The sequence below is a fragment of the Heptranchias perlo genome, chromosome 31 (assembly GCF_035084215.1).
Source record: "Heptranchias perlo isolate sHepPer1 chromosome 31, sHepPer1.hap1, whole genome shotgun sequence".
NCBI lineage: Eukaryota > Metazoa > Chordata > Chondrichthyes > Hexanchiformes > Hexanchidae > Heptranchias > Heptranchias perlo.
In genome coordinates, this window is record NC_090355.1 from 32,423,258 (window position 1) to 32,438,036 (window position 14,779).

Below are 14,779 nucleotides of genomic sequence, written 5' to 3' on the forward strand. Positions count from 1 at the left end.
CGGCCTGTTTCTGTGCTGTAGTCCCAAGTGTATCTCTTTCACCAAGCTTTTGGTCATCTGTCCTGATATCTTCTTATGTGGTTCAATGTCAAAATTTTGTTTGATAACGCCATGTGAAGCGCCTTGGGATGTTTTACTACGTTAAAAGCACTATATAAATGTAAGTTGTTGTTGTAATGTTCCCACTTTAAAGTACTAGTGCAAATTTTGTGCTTCTTAAGATTAAACACAAAAATTCATGGGTTGGAGATGCGTAGTTTCCTGATATGCATTCCAGAAGCAGAAAATTTACACACTGTTAGAGAATTTGCTGACTTACACAGATTTTAATAAACAAAATAGTCCATAAAATAACAAAAATTACCTCATAAAATGCTCAATAGTTCAAATGTTTATGCAGTTCCCAAGTTTGTTTATAAATAAACAGCATTTTCAAAAGCAATAAACAGCAATCCATTCAAGTAAACAATCTCTTTACTTTTCTAAGTCAACAAAGAAACCGTGATCACAGATACCTCTGTTCACACATACTCCTGTTCACTGGTGTTGTTAATCAATGTTAATAATGCCAGGCTTACCTAAAATAAACCATGATTGCAATAAAACTGTTGTGAAGGCAAACAAAAGCTATCCAACACCAGCATAAAGTTGTTAGCAGGGGTATAATTTTAACCCTGAAGAATGGGTGGGTTGGGGCAGTAAAAATTTTAAAAGTTTGGAGCGGGAACGAGTCCCAGCTCCAACACACCGAAAAATGAGTTTTACCCAGACGCATCTTGGTGCGCGCGCGCGCTTCGGAAACCCGGAAGTCCCGAAACTTGCGGGATGACATTTAAAAAGGCAATTAACATCGTTGAAGAACTTAAAACAATTACATTTGTGGGGATTGAGGCAGAGAAACAATTTTAACTCTGCCTGAACGTGTTTCCCGTGACCTCTGAAACACGCCATGGAAATGGAGGCGAATTGCAGCTGGCAGCCATTTGGACATTTAAACCAATGATTGACAAATGGGGATAAAAGGTGAGTTTTTGCAGCAGGGCAAGCAGTTCTCTCAGACAAATGTTTGGCTGGGAGTTCTTAGTGTATAGACTCAGATTTCTTTGTTCACACTCAGAATGCTTTTGTTCAGACATATTTACCTGAATTTTGGACCCCCTCAAACTGACTGCATCAGGATGGAGGGTGCGCAATGGATGTATTCAGCGCTACATCTGAGGAGGAGGCACATCACCATCCCCGCCAGGCACAGCGTGCAGTTCTGAGAGTTGCAGCTCCACAAGACAGAGGTGCGCAACAAGGACCTGCAGAAGAGCAGAGAGGGGAACAACGGAGAGCCTGACGTCGCAGGAGGCACTACGCTCTTGAGAGGGTCTACAGGCAGAGGCTGAGCTTCCTGGACTTCTCTGAGGAGCAGTGTCTACGAAGGCTAAGACTGAGTGCCCAGATGGTCGCAGACATCTGCAGGCTCCTTCACGCAGAGCTGCTCCCGAATGGGCTTGGTGGCCATGCATTGCCCGTCGCAGTTAAAGTTGCCACTGCCCTCAACTTCTTCACCTCTGGATCCTTCCAGGGCGCCACTGGTGACATCACCGGGATCTCTCAGTTGTCCGCCCATACATGTATACAACAGGTCACAGATGGCTGGTTTGCCAGGGCACCCCACTACATCAACTTCCCCATCGATGATATCAGCCAGACTGAGAGGGCAGTGGGTTTCCACTATATGGCTGGCTACCCACGGGTACAGGGCATAATTGATTGCACACACGTAGCAATCTGAGTACCTTCATATGAGCCAGGAATGTTCATCAACAGAAAATGATACCACTCTATCAATGCGCAGTTGGTTTGTGACCACCAGAAGAGATTTCTTTATGTGTGTGCCAAATTCCTGGGCAGCTGCCATGATTCCTTCATTCTGCGTGAATCAAACATCCCAGCCCTCTTCCACAAATAAGATATACTTAAGGGATGGCTCCTTGGAGACAAAGGATACGACCTGCAGATGTGGCTCATAACACCTGTGAGGAATCCCACCAGCGAGGCACAGAAGCGTTACAACGATAGTCACAGCACCACCAGGTCTGTCATAGAGCAAGCCATAGGAATGCTGAAGATGCGCTTCCAGTGCCTGAATCGATCTGGGGGAGCCCTTCAGTACTCACTGGCGAGGGTATGTAGAATAATAGTTGTGTGTTGTGTCCTGCACAACATTACTCAACAAAGAGAGTTACCGATGGATGAGGTCCCATGCGCTCCAGAAGTAGCCGCACCTGCCATCAACATTGAAGAAGGTGAGGAGGGGGAGGAGGATGAAGATGAGGAGAACGACGAAAGCGAACCATCGGCAGAGCAGCGTCTCACTTGGCTGCTCGTCATGCCAGGGAGTCACACATATTCTCTCATAGGGAGATCTGCAAAATGACTACAGCCAAGTACTCAGACCAACTATAAGGACCACCATAACCACAACCTTCCTCCCCCTCAGGTTGCACAAAACAGTCATACAATAACACATACATCCTTTGCAAATGCATCCAATGGGTGGCATCAAGTCTCGCCGTTCATGGGCAACCACTTGTAAGGGCGCTTTCAAAAAAGGGACTCAAGAATGGGCAAGAAGCGGCAGTGGTTGTGATAATCATAACATTTAATGTGAAGTTAACATAAACCAAATGTAAATGAAAAACATCACAGTCTGTCAGACACCCTTGTGCATACCCTTGGTGATTACAAAACCTTCGACTTCCTCTTCCTACAGCTTCTACGTGGTGCATCCCCTATGGCTGCAGCAGAGGTAGTGGCAGGTTGCTCAGATTCATGCCTGGACTGCTTAGATGCTTTCGGCCTACGACCCCTGGGTTTTGGAGCCCGTGAGAGCCCCTCCAAAGACTGCTCCACCTGCACCTGTGCAGGGGCAGTCTAGGGCATCTAGAGAGGAGGCAGCATTGTGGGTACCAGTTGAGAGGGGCAACAGGTGAGACGTGGGAGAGCTTTGAGTGGCATCCCCACTTCAATGTCCCCTTTCACCATCATCCCTCTCCTGGGCCAGGGCCACATCACTCCTACCACTCTGCCGGACAACAGTTTGGAGGACATGTGTGATGCCTTGTAAGGCCAGTGCTAGTGTATCTGTCTGTCCTATCTAAGGCAGCAGAGTGTAGTTTGCCCTGAGTCCGCACGGCTGTTGCCAGGGCCTGAATGGACTCATTTGTGAGCTGTGCTTGTAGCTCAATGGAGGCTGCCATTCTCTGCATCGTAGACATTGCCACACTTACCTGCTCCATCAATCCACTAGCGACGGAGATGGACTCCTCCATCCACTCCGCTATTATGGAGAGTGTGCATGGCACTTTTTCCACTCCCTCACAAAGTTGCTCCTGGACCTCTGTCATTCCCCTTTTCAAGGAAGGCCCCGGGGGTTCAGGATCCGTGCCAAGCTGAGCAGAGCTTAGAGAGGAGTGTGCCCACACTCCTCTCCACCATTGCCCTTGCCACCAGTGTCGCTCATGCTCACTTGTGTGTGTTGATTCACCAGGTGACAACCCAACCACCTCTCCAATAGAACCCACTGAGGTGTGAGTACCTGTGCTGGTGGATGGCTGGCTAAGATGTGATGGTACACCCTCAGAGGCAGGGAGCTCCTCTGCGGAATCGCCCTCGACCATATCTTCAGTCCGTTATGCCCCTGGAAGGGAACATACAGCAATACTAATAATCCTCGCAGAAGTAATGTTGCGATGAGCATACTGAGGTGTGTAACAGATGAATCATTGATAACATCAATCCATGTTGTGTGTGAGGGATGTTAAAGTTCTGACATCAGACATTTGCGGGGTGCCAGTCTTGGCATCCCCGACGGCCAGGCACTCCACCGTCCGCTTTATCTGCAACCCCTCCTCCTCTGCCTCTGTGAGGGCCATGATTTGTGGAGGTCCCCCATCCCCAGTACTCGCCCTCTCTCTTGCATTTTGCGCTTTCTTCTCCTACAAGGGGAGAAAGTACAGACGTGTGAGTGAGTGAGGGTGAAGTGGTCACCCATTGGATGCATTGCTTAGTGTCAGGATGACAATGAAGCAGATGCATCAGAGGCTGACGATCAGACAGATGGATCACATTGGATCAGGACTGGTGTGAGTGGGAGAGGTGGTGCACAAATTGGGAGGTGAAGAAGTGCACAGAAAGTGAAGGTAACTTGACACTGAGCCTTAAGAGTCGGTGTGAGGAGTGATGTGATGGATGGGCTTCGCAGGGCAGTGTGAGGGGGGATAATGTTCACTACAGAATGCAGGTCAATGAGTAGCTGTACTCACTTTTCCTGACCTGGTTAGGTCATTAAATCTCTTTTTGCATTGCTGCCACGACCGGGGCACTGTGCACCTGCTGTTAACCTGGTCTGCCACCTCCAGCCACGCCTTCTTTGTGACAGAGCCAGGTTTCTTACTCCTGTCTGGTGGATAAAGCACCTCCCTCCTGCTTCTCACTGTGCCTAGCAATGTCTCCAGGGCAGCGTCAGTTGCCTTGCCTCTGGAATGTTGCATAGTCATGTAGCCTCCTTTCTCCTTCAAAATGCATTGTTGGAGTGGTCCTTTAAATAGTGGGCTTTAAATGCATCATGCAGGTGCGCAGTCCGCCTGCTGTGCAGCTTGAGGACATGAAACCCGGAAGTTGAGTTAAGTGGCTTCAATTGAGTTGCAATCGCTCGGGAAACCGCACGATTTTTTTCTCCAGGTTTCCCACCTGATTATTGACATCCCCCCTCCCTTTGCTGAGATCCCGCCTCCTAGTTAAAATATAAATCCAAAAGTCGCAAATCAGTTGTAGAAGGCAGAAAATAGGCAACAGAAACGCCCAGAAGTTAACCAACATCCTACAAGGATAGTCTAGCAACTAACCTGTTTGGAGTAGATGAGCCCTTTGAATAGCACTGCTGAATGCTCCTTCCTACCTGTTAGTGCCACGAGTTGCTGAGCAAGTTTATCAAGTGACGAGTCAGGCACTGGGGCAGCCCTATTTCACAAAAGCAGCCTACAATAAGCATAGGATCCTTACTTAAATATTATAATTAGGCTATTAAATACTTTCCTCTCGCACCCATGGGCGCTTATGGAGGAGCCTGATCCGATATGCACGGAATGAGCGCATACACATTGTCTGCCATATTGGACCCTTTGACCCCTATTTTATGCCTGTAAAATGGGTGCTGCATGATCGAATTTTTAGGCCTCTTCTGCCTTTCAAATCTTGTTGATGCACAGGTTGCATGCTGGGAAATTTTACAAACTGCACATGCTTAGCTGGCACAGACCTGATTGAAAGCTTAACTTTGTGAAGTAGAAATATCCCGTTAAAGCTCAGGCTTTTCACACAGGCTGAGACTTTGAAGTAAAAGTTTTAATGAAGATATTAAAAGACATGTAAAAACAATCCAAAGGGTAAATTTAATCACATCATTGTGAAATCTTTAATTTTTTTATTTTGTTTTATTTGGGAAATAATAAATTTCAGTTACTGAACAAAAAATAGAAGACAAAATTTTTTGAAAAGCACTTTGATTCATCCATAAGCTACAACAGCAAAAATTGGCACAATAAAGTTGAATGAGAAATGTGGGCATAGATATTTACAGTGGGAAAAATTGACGTAATGTTTTTTGGTTATGCGTTTATAACAGGACATAGGGTTTGTGGACAGGAAATGAGTGCACATACAAGAGTGTTAATATGAGATACAAATATATAGGTTAGCTGGGACAGAATGATTTGTTGTGGCTGATCTTGTTCTTTGTTATTCTGCATCTTTCAGACTGGGACTGGGCAGCTAAACAAGGAATTCAAAGTTTTGGTATTGGGAGATTTCAATAAGTGCATGTTGTTGCGTTGATCACTATTATAGGTGCACCGTGCTTAGCTGAATTTTTGTTGGTTCCCCCAACTAAAAATTAAGTAGGCCCAGCATTTTGTTAGCAGGTTGAAATAACAATTTTTTTAAAAGGGAAAATGATCTTTTGAACAAAGAGGAAAACTATAGCCCCGAGTGTAGGTACGAAGAGGGCATTATTTAAGTACTTATAAAACCAAAGGAGCTACTAAAATGTCGACATGAAAAATAAGCAACTATGTCTGGCAGCCTAAAGATTGGCTTTCAAAACTCGTGTGTAGTATTGATCACTTGGTGGTAATACACAGACTGTGGTGTTTGTTGAGAAGACTGCCTAGCAGGGAAACCTCACAGTTCTTGGCACTCAATTATATTTAATTATCTCTTTCTGCCAACTCTATTAGTGCTTTTGTTGTATTGCTCTTGTAATCTTAGGCTAGATTTTGCCCATTTATTGCAGAATATTAGAAATTCCCATTTATGACACAATGAAATTTCAGGAACTCACGGTTTTGAAACACTTGATTCCTAAAAATCCAACTTTGTTAGTACTAATGAAAAAATAGCAGGTAATCACATGCACCTGCAATAACCTTTAAATATTTCTCCAGCAGCTATACCAGCTACTTGTGTAAATGTCAAAAGAATTATTAATCGAGTTCCACAGTGTGCAATCTTTGACTAAACTGACTGAATAACAGATTTGTAAAAATAGTTTTACTGAAGACGCCTTGTGGTGAAAAGTGAAAAGATTTTTGATGAGGGAGCAAAGCTGCTAAATATGCAAAGGAGGTGCCAAGCAAGTATAATGCATAAATATCGCAGGAAACTTGAAGCACGTTACATATATGAAGACCTCGGCTACACTGGTGCTCTTCAACAGCACCTCCCAAACCCGCGACCTCTGCGCTCTAGAAGGACAAGGACAGCAGGCACATGGGAACAACACCACCTGTACGTTCCCCTCCAAGTCACACACCATCCCGACTTGGAAATATATCGCCGTTGCATCATCATTGCTGAGTCAAAATCCTGGAACTCCCTACCTAACAGCACCGTGGGAGAACCTTCACCACACGGACTGCAGCAGTTCAAGAAGGCGGTTCACGACCACCTTCTCAAGGGCAATTAGGGATGGGCAATTGCCAGCGACACCCACATCCCATGAACAAATAAAAAAAACATTCCACTAATCCAGGAGTTGCACTCCTCAATCCTCTGTGCCATTGTGGAGAGTGTGCGTGGCACCTGTTCCAGTACCTCGCAAATGTGCTGCTGTCCCTCGATCATTGTCCTTTTAAAGGATGGACCCCGGGGTTCAGCATCTGTGTTCAGCTGAGCAGAGCCTGGAGAGGAGCGCACCCACCGATGCGGACTCTCCACAGCTGCCCCTGCCACCAGTGTCTGCTCATGCTCACCAGGTGCCAATCCAACTAACTGAATACTAGGACCCACAGAGGTGTGAATATCTGCACTGGTGGATGCCTCGCTAAGATCTGACGGTACGCCCTTAGAGGCCAGCAGCTCTTCTGAGGAATCGCCCTTTCCCATCACTGCGGTCGTTGAAGGGCCTGTAAGAGAAAAGAAGGCAATATTAAGCATCATCACTGGTGTGTCATGTTGCGATGAGCATACTGAGGTGTTCAACATGCCAATCATTGTTAACATCAATTCATGTTGTGTGTGATGAAAGTTAAAGTTGTGTCACCAGACGTTTGTGGGGTGCCAGTCTTGGCGTTCCCGATGGACAGGCACTCGAGGGTGTGGCTGATCTGCAGGGCCTCCTCCTCTGCGTCTTTGAGGACCACTATTTGCTGTGGATCCTCTCCAGTCCTCGCCCTCTCGCGTGCATTTTGCACTCTCTTCTTCTAGAAGAGGAGAAAGTACAGACGTGTGAGTGAGTGATGGTGAAGTGGCCAACTGACGATTGCATTGCTTTGGGTAAGGCTGACCGTGGAAGAGGTGCATCAGAGGTGAGTATGAGACAGAGACATCACATTGGATCAGGGTTGAGGTGAGTGGTAGTGGTGGGGTCACAAGTGGGGAGGTGAGGAAGTGCTCAGGAAGTGCAGGTAAGTTGAGGATTAGCCTTAAGTGGATGTGAAGAGTGATGTGATGGAGTAGTCTTGGCAGTGCAGAATGAGTTGGGGGGGCGGGTGGTGATGTGCACCACGGAATTCAGGAGAATCTGTAAGTGTACTCACTTTTGCTGACCTAGTTGGGTCATTGAAACACTTGCCGCACTGGACCCAGGTGCGGGATATGTTGCTCCTGCTGGTGACCTCCTCTGCTACCTTGAGCCAGGCTTTCTTGTTGGCGGAGGCAAGACGCTTCTTCCTGTTGGCCGGGTAAAATAGTTCCCTCCTCCTCCTCACCCCAGCCAGTAACAGCTGAAGTGAGGCATCGCTGAATCTTGGAGCAGCCTTGCCCCCGTGCTGATCCATTGGGTCTTCTGGCTCTTTGCTCTAGCAAAACCCATTGGAGCAATGGCCCTTTAAATCCAGACGCTCCAGCTCACAGCTTGTTCAGCGGGTTCGCAGCCCACCCACTGCGCAGCTTTTGGACAGCAAACCCGGAAACAAGTTTAAGGGGCACCAATTAAGTCGCGATCCTGTGGGGAACGTTAAGTTTTTAATTACTTGGGTTTGCCGCGCGCCCATTGACCCCCCCCCCCCCCCCCCCCGCCCCCGCTGCTATCCCGCCACCCTTTTAAAATCGAACTCCAAGATGCTATCATGGCCGGCTTCAACTTGGAGAACAGTAAAAGACATTCTTTTATCCACTATTTTAACACACACATCAACCTATTTATTTTAAGTGAGTTAATATCATTGCTAAAATAGCAGACAAAAGAATGTCATATAAATGTGTTAAGTATTCATTAGCTAATATCACTAACAATAATACCTAGAAGTCTAAATTCTGCCATTGCGTTATGACATCACCTTTTGTGAATTCTGTTGACATATTGCAGAAAAGCCAGCAAAGAAAGAATTCATAACTTTGAATGGAAAATCAAGGCCAAGGTGGTTTGGTAAACTCAAAAAGAACATATTATGAACCATCAGGAGAAGACGGTAAAAATTGGAAAAACAAATTAAATTTTAAAAACTTTCTGGACGTCTGGATTAATTTCAGAGTTTTGGTTTGATTTTCATTGAACCCATTGATGAGCAAATCAGAAAACGTCAAAATCACCTAAAGAAAGCAATTATCCTCTGTGTAGGAATGCTATTTACTTAAAATTGAAAAACATACCTTGCTGTATTAGTTCACCAAGTGTATTTGAGTATGCCCAGCGAATCGCTGTGAATATTTGGTTGTGTGGATTGAGCAAAGCAACTGCTTTACGTCAAAAAATTCCATGGTACTTTTTCCTTTGTGAGTAGCACAGTTACATATTCATGATTCCCTATTCATCCTCTCTCATTTTCTCCCCTTGCTTCTCACCTGCTGAATCCAGTTTTTTTTTATGAGATGGTGCCAGCTGTCCTCTAATACATGACCCAAGTGGCTTTTCTGTACATGTCAGCTTAGATACTGTGTAGGTAGGCTAGCCAATCATAGAGGCATTGCAACGCAGCCTGATCAGTCTTCACCGAACATCCAGACATTCTCACTTTCTAGCAGGGGTCGCTGTATAGCAGATTGCACTGGGAACCCTAGCTGTTTTTTCCCTTCCTAGCCTAGGAATGCTGAGGCCCATTGTAGCATCCCTGGCCACTACCCGGCAATGATCAGCCAACTCAACATAGAGCAGGAATTGATCTTTAGATCTTGCTGATCTACATGGCTCAACTACCACACTATTTACTCATTCAGCAAAACATGTATTTTTGGGATCTTTGGCAAAGTTTTGTGCACAGATCAAGCTGAAAAGATGAAGGTTAAAATCAAACCAAACCCATCTGCTCTGGACTATTGACCAAGGATAAGATGATCAATCCTGTTGCCAGTAAGGTGTGATCAAGACAACAAATAATGAGTTCCATTTCCTACAAGATTTAAAAGTGTGCCATCTTCAAGATAAAGTATTTGGCCATCAAGATGATATAAGATGGTATATACCTCAATACAAGGAGTATAGTGAATAAGGCAGATGAGCTGAGGGCACAGATAGACACGTGGAAATATGATATCTTAGCTATTACTGAAACATGGCTTAACCAGGGGCAGGAAAAGCAGCTCAACATTCCTGGTTACAGAGTTTTCTGACAAGATAGAGAGGGGGATAAAAAAGGAGGGGGGGGTGGCAATATTGGTTAAAGATACAATTATGGCTGTGAGGAGGGGTGATATGTTAGAAGGATCATCAAATGAGGCCATATGGGTTGAGCTAAGGAACAAAAAAGGGGAAATCACACTTCTGGGAGTGTACTATAGACCCCCAAACAGTCAGGGAGAGCTAGAAGAGCAAATAAGTAGGCAAATTTCTGAAGTGCAAAAACAATAGGGCAGCAATAGTAGGGGATTTCAACTACCCTAATATTAACTGGGATACAATCAGTATAAAAGGTATAGAGGGCGCAGAATTCTTAAATTGCATTCAGGAGAACTTTTTTAGCCAGTATGTAGCAAGCCCAACAAGAGGGAGGCAGTTCTGGATTTTGTTTTAGGGAATGAAGTTGGGCAGGTGGAAGGAGTATCATTGGAAGAGCATTTTGGTGGTAGTGATCATAATTCAGTTAGATTTAGCGTAGTTGTGGAAAAGGACAAAGATAGAACAGCAGTAAAAGTTATAAATTGGGGAAAGGCCAATTTTACTAAGCTGAGAAGTGGTTTAGCAAAAGTGGACTAGAAACAGCTACTTGAAGGTAAGTCAATGTCAGAACAGTGGGAGGCATTCAAGGGGGAAATTCAAGGGATTCAGAGTAAACATGTTCCCACAAAGAAAAAGGGTGGGACTGCCAAATCTAGAGCCCCCTGGATGACAAGGATAAGATAAGATACAGGGTAAGATAAGGCAAAAAAGGGAAGCTTATGTCAAGACACCGAGAGCTCAATGCTGCAGAAAGCCTATAGGAGTATAGAAAATGCAGGGGTGAAATTAAAAAGGAAATTAGGAAAGCAAAGAGAGGGCATGAAAAAATATTGGCAAGTAAAATTAAGGAAAACCCAAAAATGTTTAATAAATACATAAAGAGCATGAGGATAACTAGGGAAAGAGTAGGGCCTATTAGTGACCAAAAAGGTAACCTATGTGTGGAGGCAGGAAATGTGGGTATGGTTCTTAATGAATACTTTGCATCTGTCTTCACAAAAGAGGGGGACGATGCAGAGATTGTAGTTAAGGAGGATGAGTGTGAAATATTGGATGGGATAAACATAGTGAGAGGGGAAGTTTTAAGGGATTTACCATCTTTGAAAGTAGATAAATCACCAGGGCCGGATGAAATGTATCCCAGGCTGTTAAAAGAAGCAAGGGAGAAAAAAGCAGAGGCTCCAACCATCATTTTCCAATCCTCCTTGGCTACAGGCATGGTGCCGGAGGATTGGAGGACTGCTAACATTGTACCGTTGTTTAAAAAGGGAGAAAACGATAGACCTAGTAATTACAGACCCGTCTAACTTCGGCGGTGGGCAAATTATTGGAATCAATTCTAAGAGACAGTATGAACCGTCATTTAGAAAGGCACAGAATAATCAAGGACAGTCAACATGGATTTGTTAAGGGAAGGTCGTGTCTGACTAACTTAATTGAATTTTTTGAGGAGGTAACAAGAAGAATCGATGAGGGTAGTGCGTTTGATGTAGCCTACATGGATTTTAGCAAGGCTTTTGACAAGGTCCCACTGGTCAAAAAAGTAAAAGCCCATGGGATTCAAGGGAAAGTGGCAAATTGTATCCAAAATTGTCTCAGTGGCAGGAAGCAAAGGGTAATGATCGATGGGTGTTTTTGTAAGCATAAGGCTGTTTCTGGTGGGGTTCTGCAGGGCTCAGTAGCATGTCCCTTGCTTTTTGTGGTATATATTAATGAATTAGACTTAAATGCAGGGGGCATGATTAAGAAGTTTGCAGATGCTACAAAAATTGGCATGTGGTTGATAGTGAGGAGGAAAGCTGTAGACTGTAGGAAGATATCAATGGACTGGTCAAGTGGGCAGAAAAGTGGCAAATGGAATTCAATCCGGAGAAGTGTGATGTAATGCATTTGCGGAGGTCAAACAAGGGAATACACATTAAATGGGAGGATACTGAGAGGTGTAGAGGAAGAGAGGGACCTTGGAATGCATGCCTACAGATCCCTGAAGGTAGCGGGACAGGTAGATAAGGTGGTTAAAAAGGCATACGGTATACTTTCCTTTATTAGCCAAGGCATAGAGTATAAGAGCAGGGAAGTTGTACTAGAACTGTATAAAATACTAATTAGGCCACAGTTTGAGTACTGCGTACAGTTCTGGTCACCACATTACAGGAAAGATTGCACTAGAGAGGGCACAGGGAAGATTTAAGAGGATGCTGCCAGGACTGGAGAATTTTAGCTATGAGGAAAGATTGGATAGGCTGAGGTTGTCCTCTTTGGAACAGAGGAGGCTGAGGGGTGATTTAATTTAGATGTTTAATTATGAGGGGCCTAGATAGAGTGGACAGGAAGGACCTATTTACCTTGGCAGAGAGGTCAATAACCAGGGGGCATAGATTTAAAGTAATTGGTAGAAGGATTAGAGAGGAGCTGAGGAACAATTTTTTCACCTAGAGGGTGATAGGGGTCTGGAACTCACTGCCTGAAAGGGTGGTAGAGGTAGAAACCCTCATCACATTTAAAAAGTACTTGGATATGCACTTGAAGTGCCGTAACCTACAAGGCTACGGACCAAGTGCTGGAAAGTGGGATTGTAGCTCTTTTTCGACCAACACGGATACGATGGGCTGAATGGCCTCCTTCTCTGCTGTAAATTTTCTATGTTAAGTCACCTCAAGCCACATCATTTCACAGTTGCTTCTACAAAAATTATGTATTTAGTTTTTGTCTTGCTCCCCCACACAGAAATATTGTTCCCTGAACACTTTTTTTATGAAGATGAATTGTGGTCTTCCCCAGCATTTGCACATTTTGCTGAGATTGTGCTTTCTAGGCTTTCATGTATTTGCTTTTATGCATGTGTTTCCTTTTTCAATTATACAAATGTTTGTTTTTCTTATTCTTTTTCAAATTGAGTAATGTTTTTTCTTTCATTTAGGGACAGAAAGGTTACCCTGGACCACCTGGCCATCCTGGAGAACCAGTGAGTGTTCACTTCCCTTAATACCCACAGATGCAGTCTGAATTTTTGAAGAGAGCATACACAGATTTCATTTTATGAAATCCCATTAAATGCAAAAAATACTCTGGTTTGTCTATCTCCTACATTATTTGTTTCACTCGCCATCTCCTGCAAATACTGTTCAGTCTGTTCACTTCCGACATTAACTTTCACCAGTATACAATTCCTGCCATAGCTGTTTATCTTTGTGACACAAATTTATTTTTTTGTCTGCACTAGATCATCGATTTGAATCTCTTATTATGAAATATATGTCACAAAGGTTAAGATCAATCATGGCTGGCATTTTCTGCAAGATGGAGGCAATTCATATCAAAAGTTTAGTATCCAAAAGGAATTCGCTTCAGCCACATTGTTACTCAGAAGGTCTTTATGACACCGTGCTGCTAGGTGTCATATCATTCAACATGCTTGGCTTGACACTGGTTACAGATAGTTAGGCTACGAGATTTCTTTGTAGTTTACAGGGAGTGACATTTTCTTCCAGTTATTAAGGATGGATGAAATGGGTGGACGGGGTGGGGTGGGGGGGAGGAGGGGGACCATCCTGCCATTGTCAAAGATGAGCTACCAGTTAATACTGATAAGAAAAATTCAGCCTTTTGTGAATGGCTGTTGATCTAATATAATTATGAGCAATGTATTGTCCATTGCCTTTTGTTTCAGTATAACTTCAAAGGAATTGTAATCATATTTTTGTGAGTAAGCCTGTCTGAGAAAGTAGTCTTTGGGCAGGGTTTCAGCTTTCCAGTTAACTCCAGAGAATAGCTCTGTGCTTCAAATTTGTGCTAGTCCTGCAGGAAGGCTAAGCCAGATTGAAGCTAAACAAGTAAGTGTATGTTTTAAAGTCTGTGTGTAGAGAGAAAGTGATGGGCAATTTTACAAACATATGAAAATGACAGACAGAAAAAGACCAACAGGTCCATCTAGCCTGTCCCATATAGTTATAATGCCTTATACCTCACGATATAGACACTCCCTATCCACCATGTAATCTCCTGGGAGAGGCAAAAAAACAGAAAAATCTTTATGGTTTTATGTATTGAATTGAATAGAGAAATGAATGATTCCACTACTGTTTCTTATAAGGCATCCAATGTCCTAACAACCCTCTGTGTAAAAAATTAATTAATTCTCCTAATCCCTCCCTTCGATACTTCGGTAATTATTACAAATGAATGCCTTTTAGTTCCTGACTCACTGCTTTTCACATTCTCCACCTCTTGTTATGCTCTTCACACTGCCCATGTACCTATATTACTATTTCTTTTCATACTATTCATCTTTCAACACTCCAAATTTTTTTTTACTGTTCTTCACATCATTTCACACCATTTTTAGCATGTCAACCTCTACTTTATTCCACTTATAAACTTCAAGTTTACTATAAATAAAGGTTTTCATGTGAAATGACAGTAAGAATGCACTCATTTGGATCTGGTAATAATGAATAAATTGACATGGGAGTAGCTTCAGCCCGTTGGAGGTCCAATATTCCATCAGAAAACGTGTTAGAACATCCATTGTAATCTTTAGTAAATAGATTAAAAATAAATTGTGGTGTAACCGTAGCTGTAAGATCTGGGCATTAACCACAAATATCCAGCTCTCTGCCAGTCATATCATTGCAT

General features: G+C 43.8%; 1 protein-coding gene across 2 annotated transcripts in view; it reads left to right on the forward strand.

Moving 5' to 3' along the window:
- The window catches only part of col27a1b (collagen, type XXVII, alpha 1b), a 524,608-nt gene that overhangs the window by 195,340 nt on the left and 314,489 nt on the right, over positions 1–14,779 (forward strand). For both annotated transcript variants that reach the window (XM_067969899.1, XM_067969900.1), the window contains exon 8: positions 13,065–13,109. In XM_067969899.1, the coding sequence (XP_067826000.1) occupies positions 13,065–13,109 (45 nt within the window). The remainder of the gene's footprint in view (positions 1–13,064; positions 13,110–14,779) is intronic.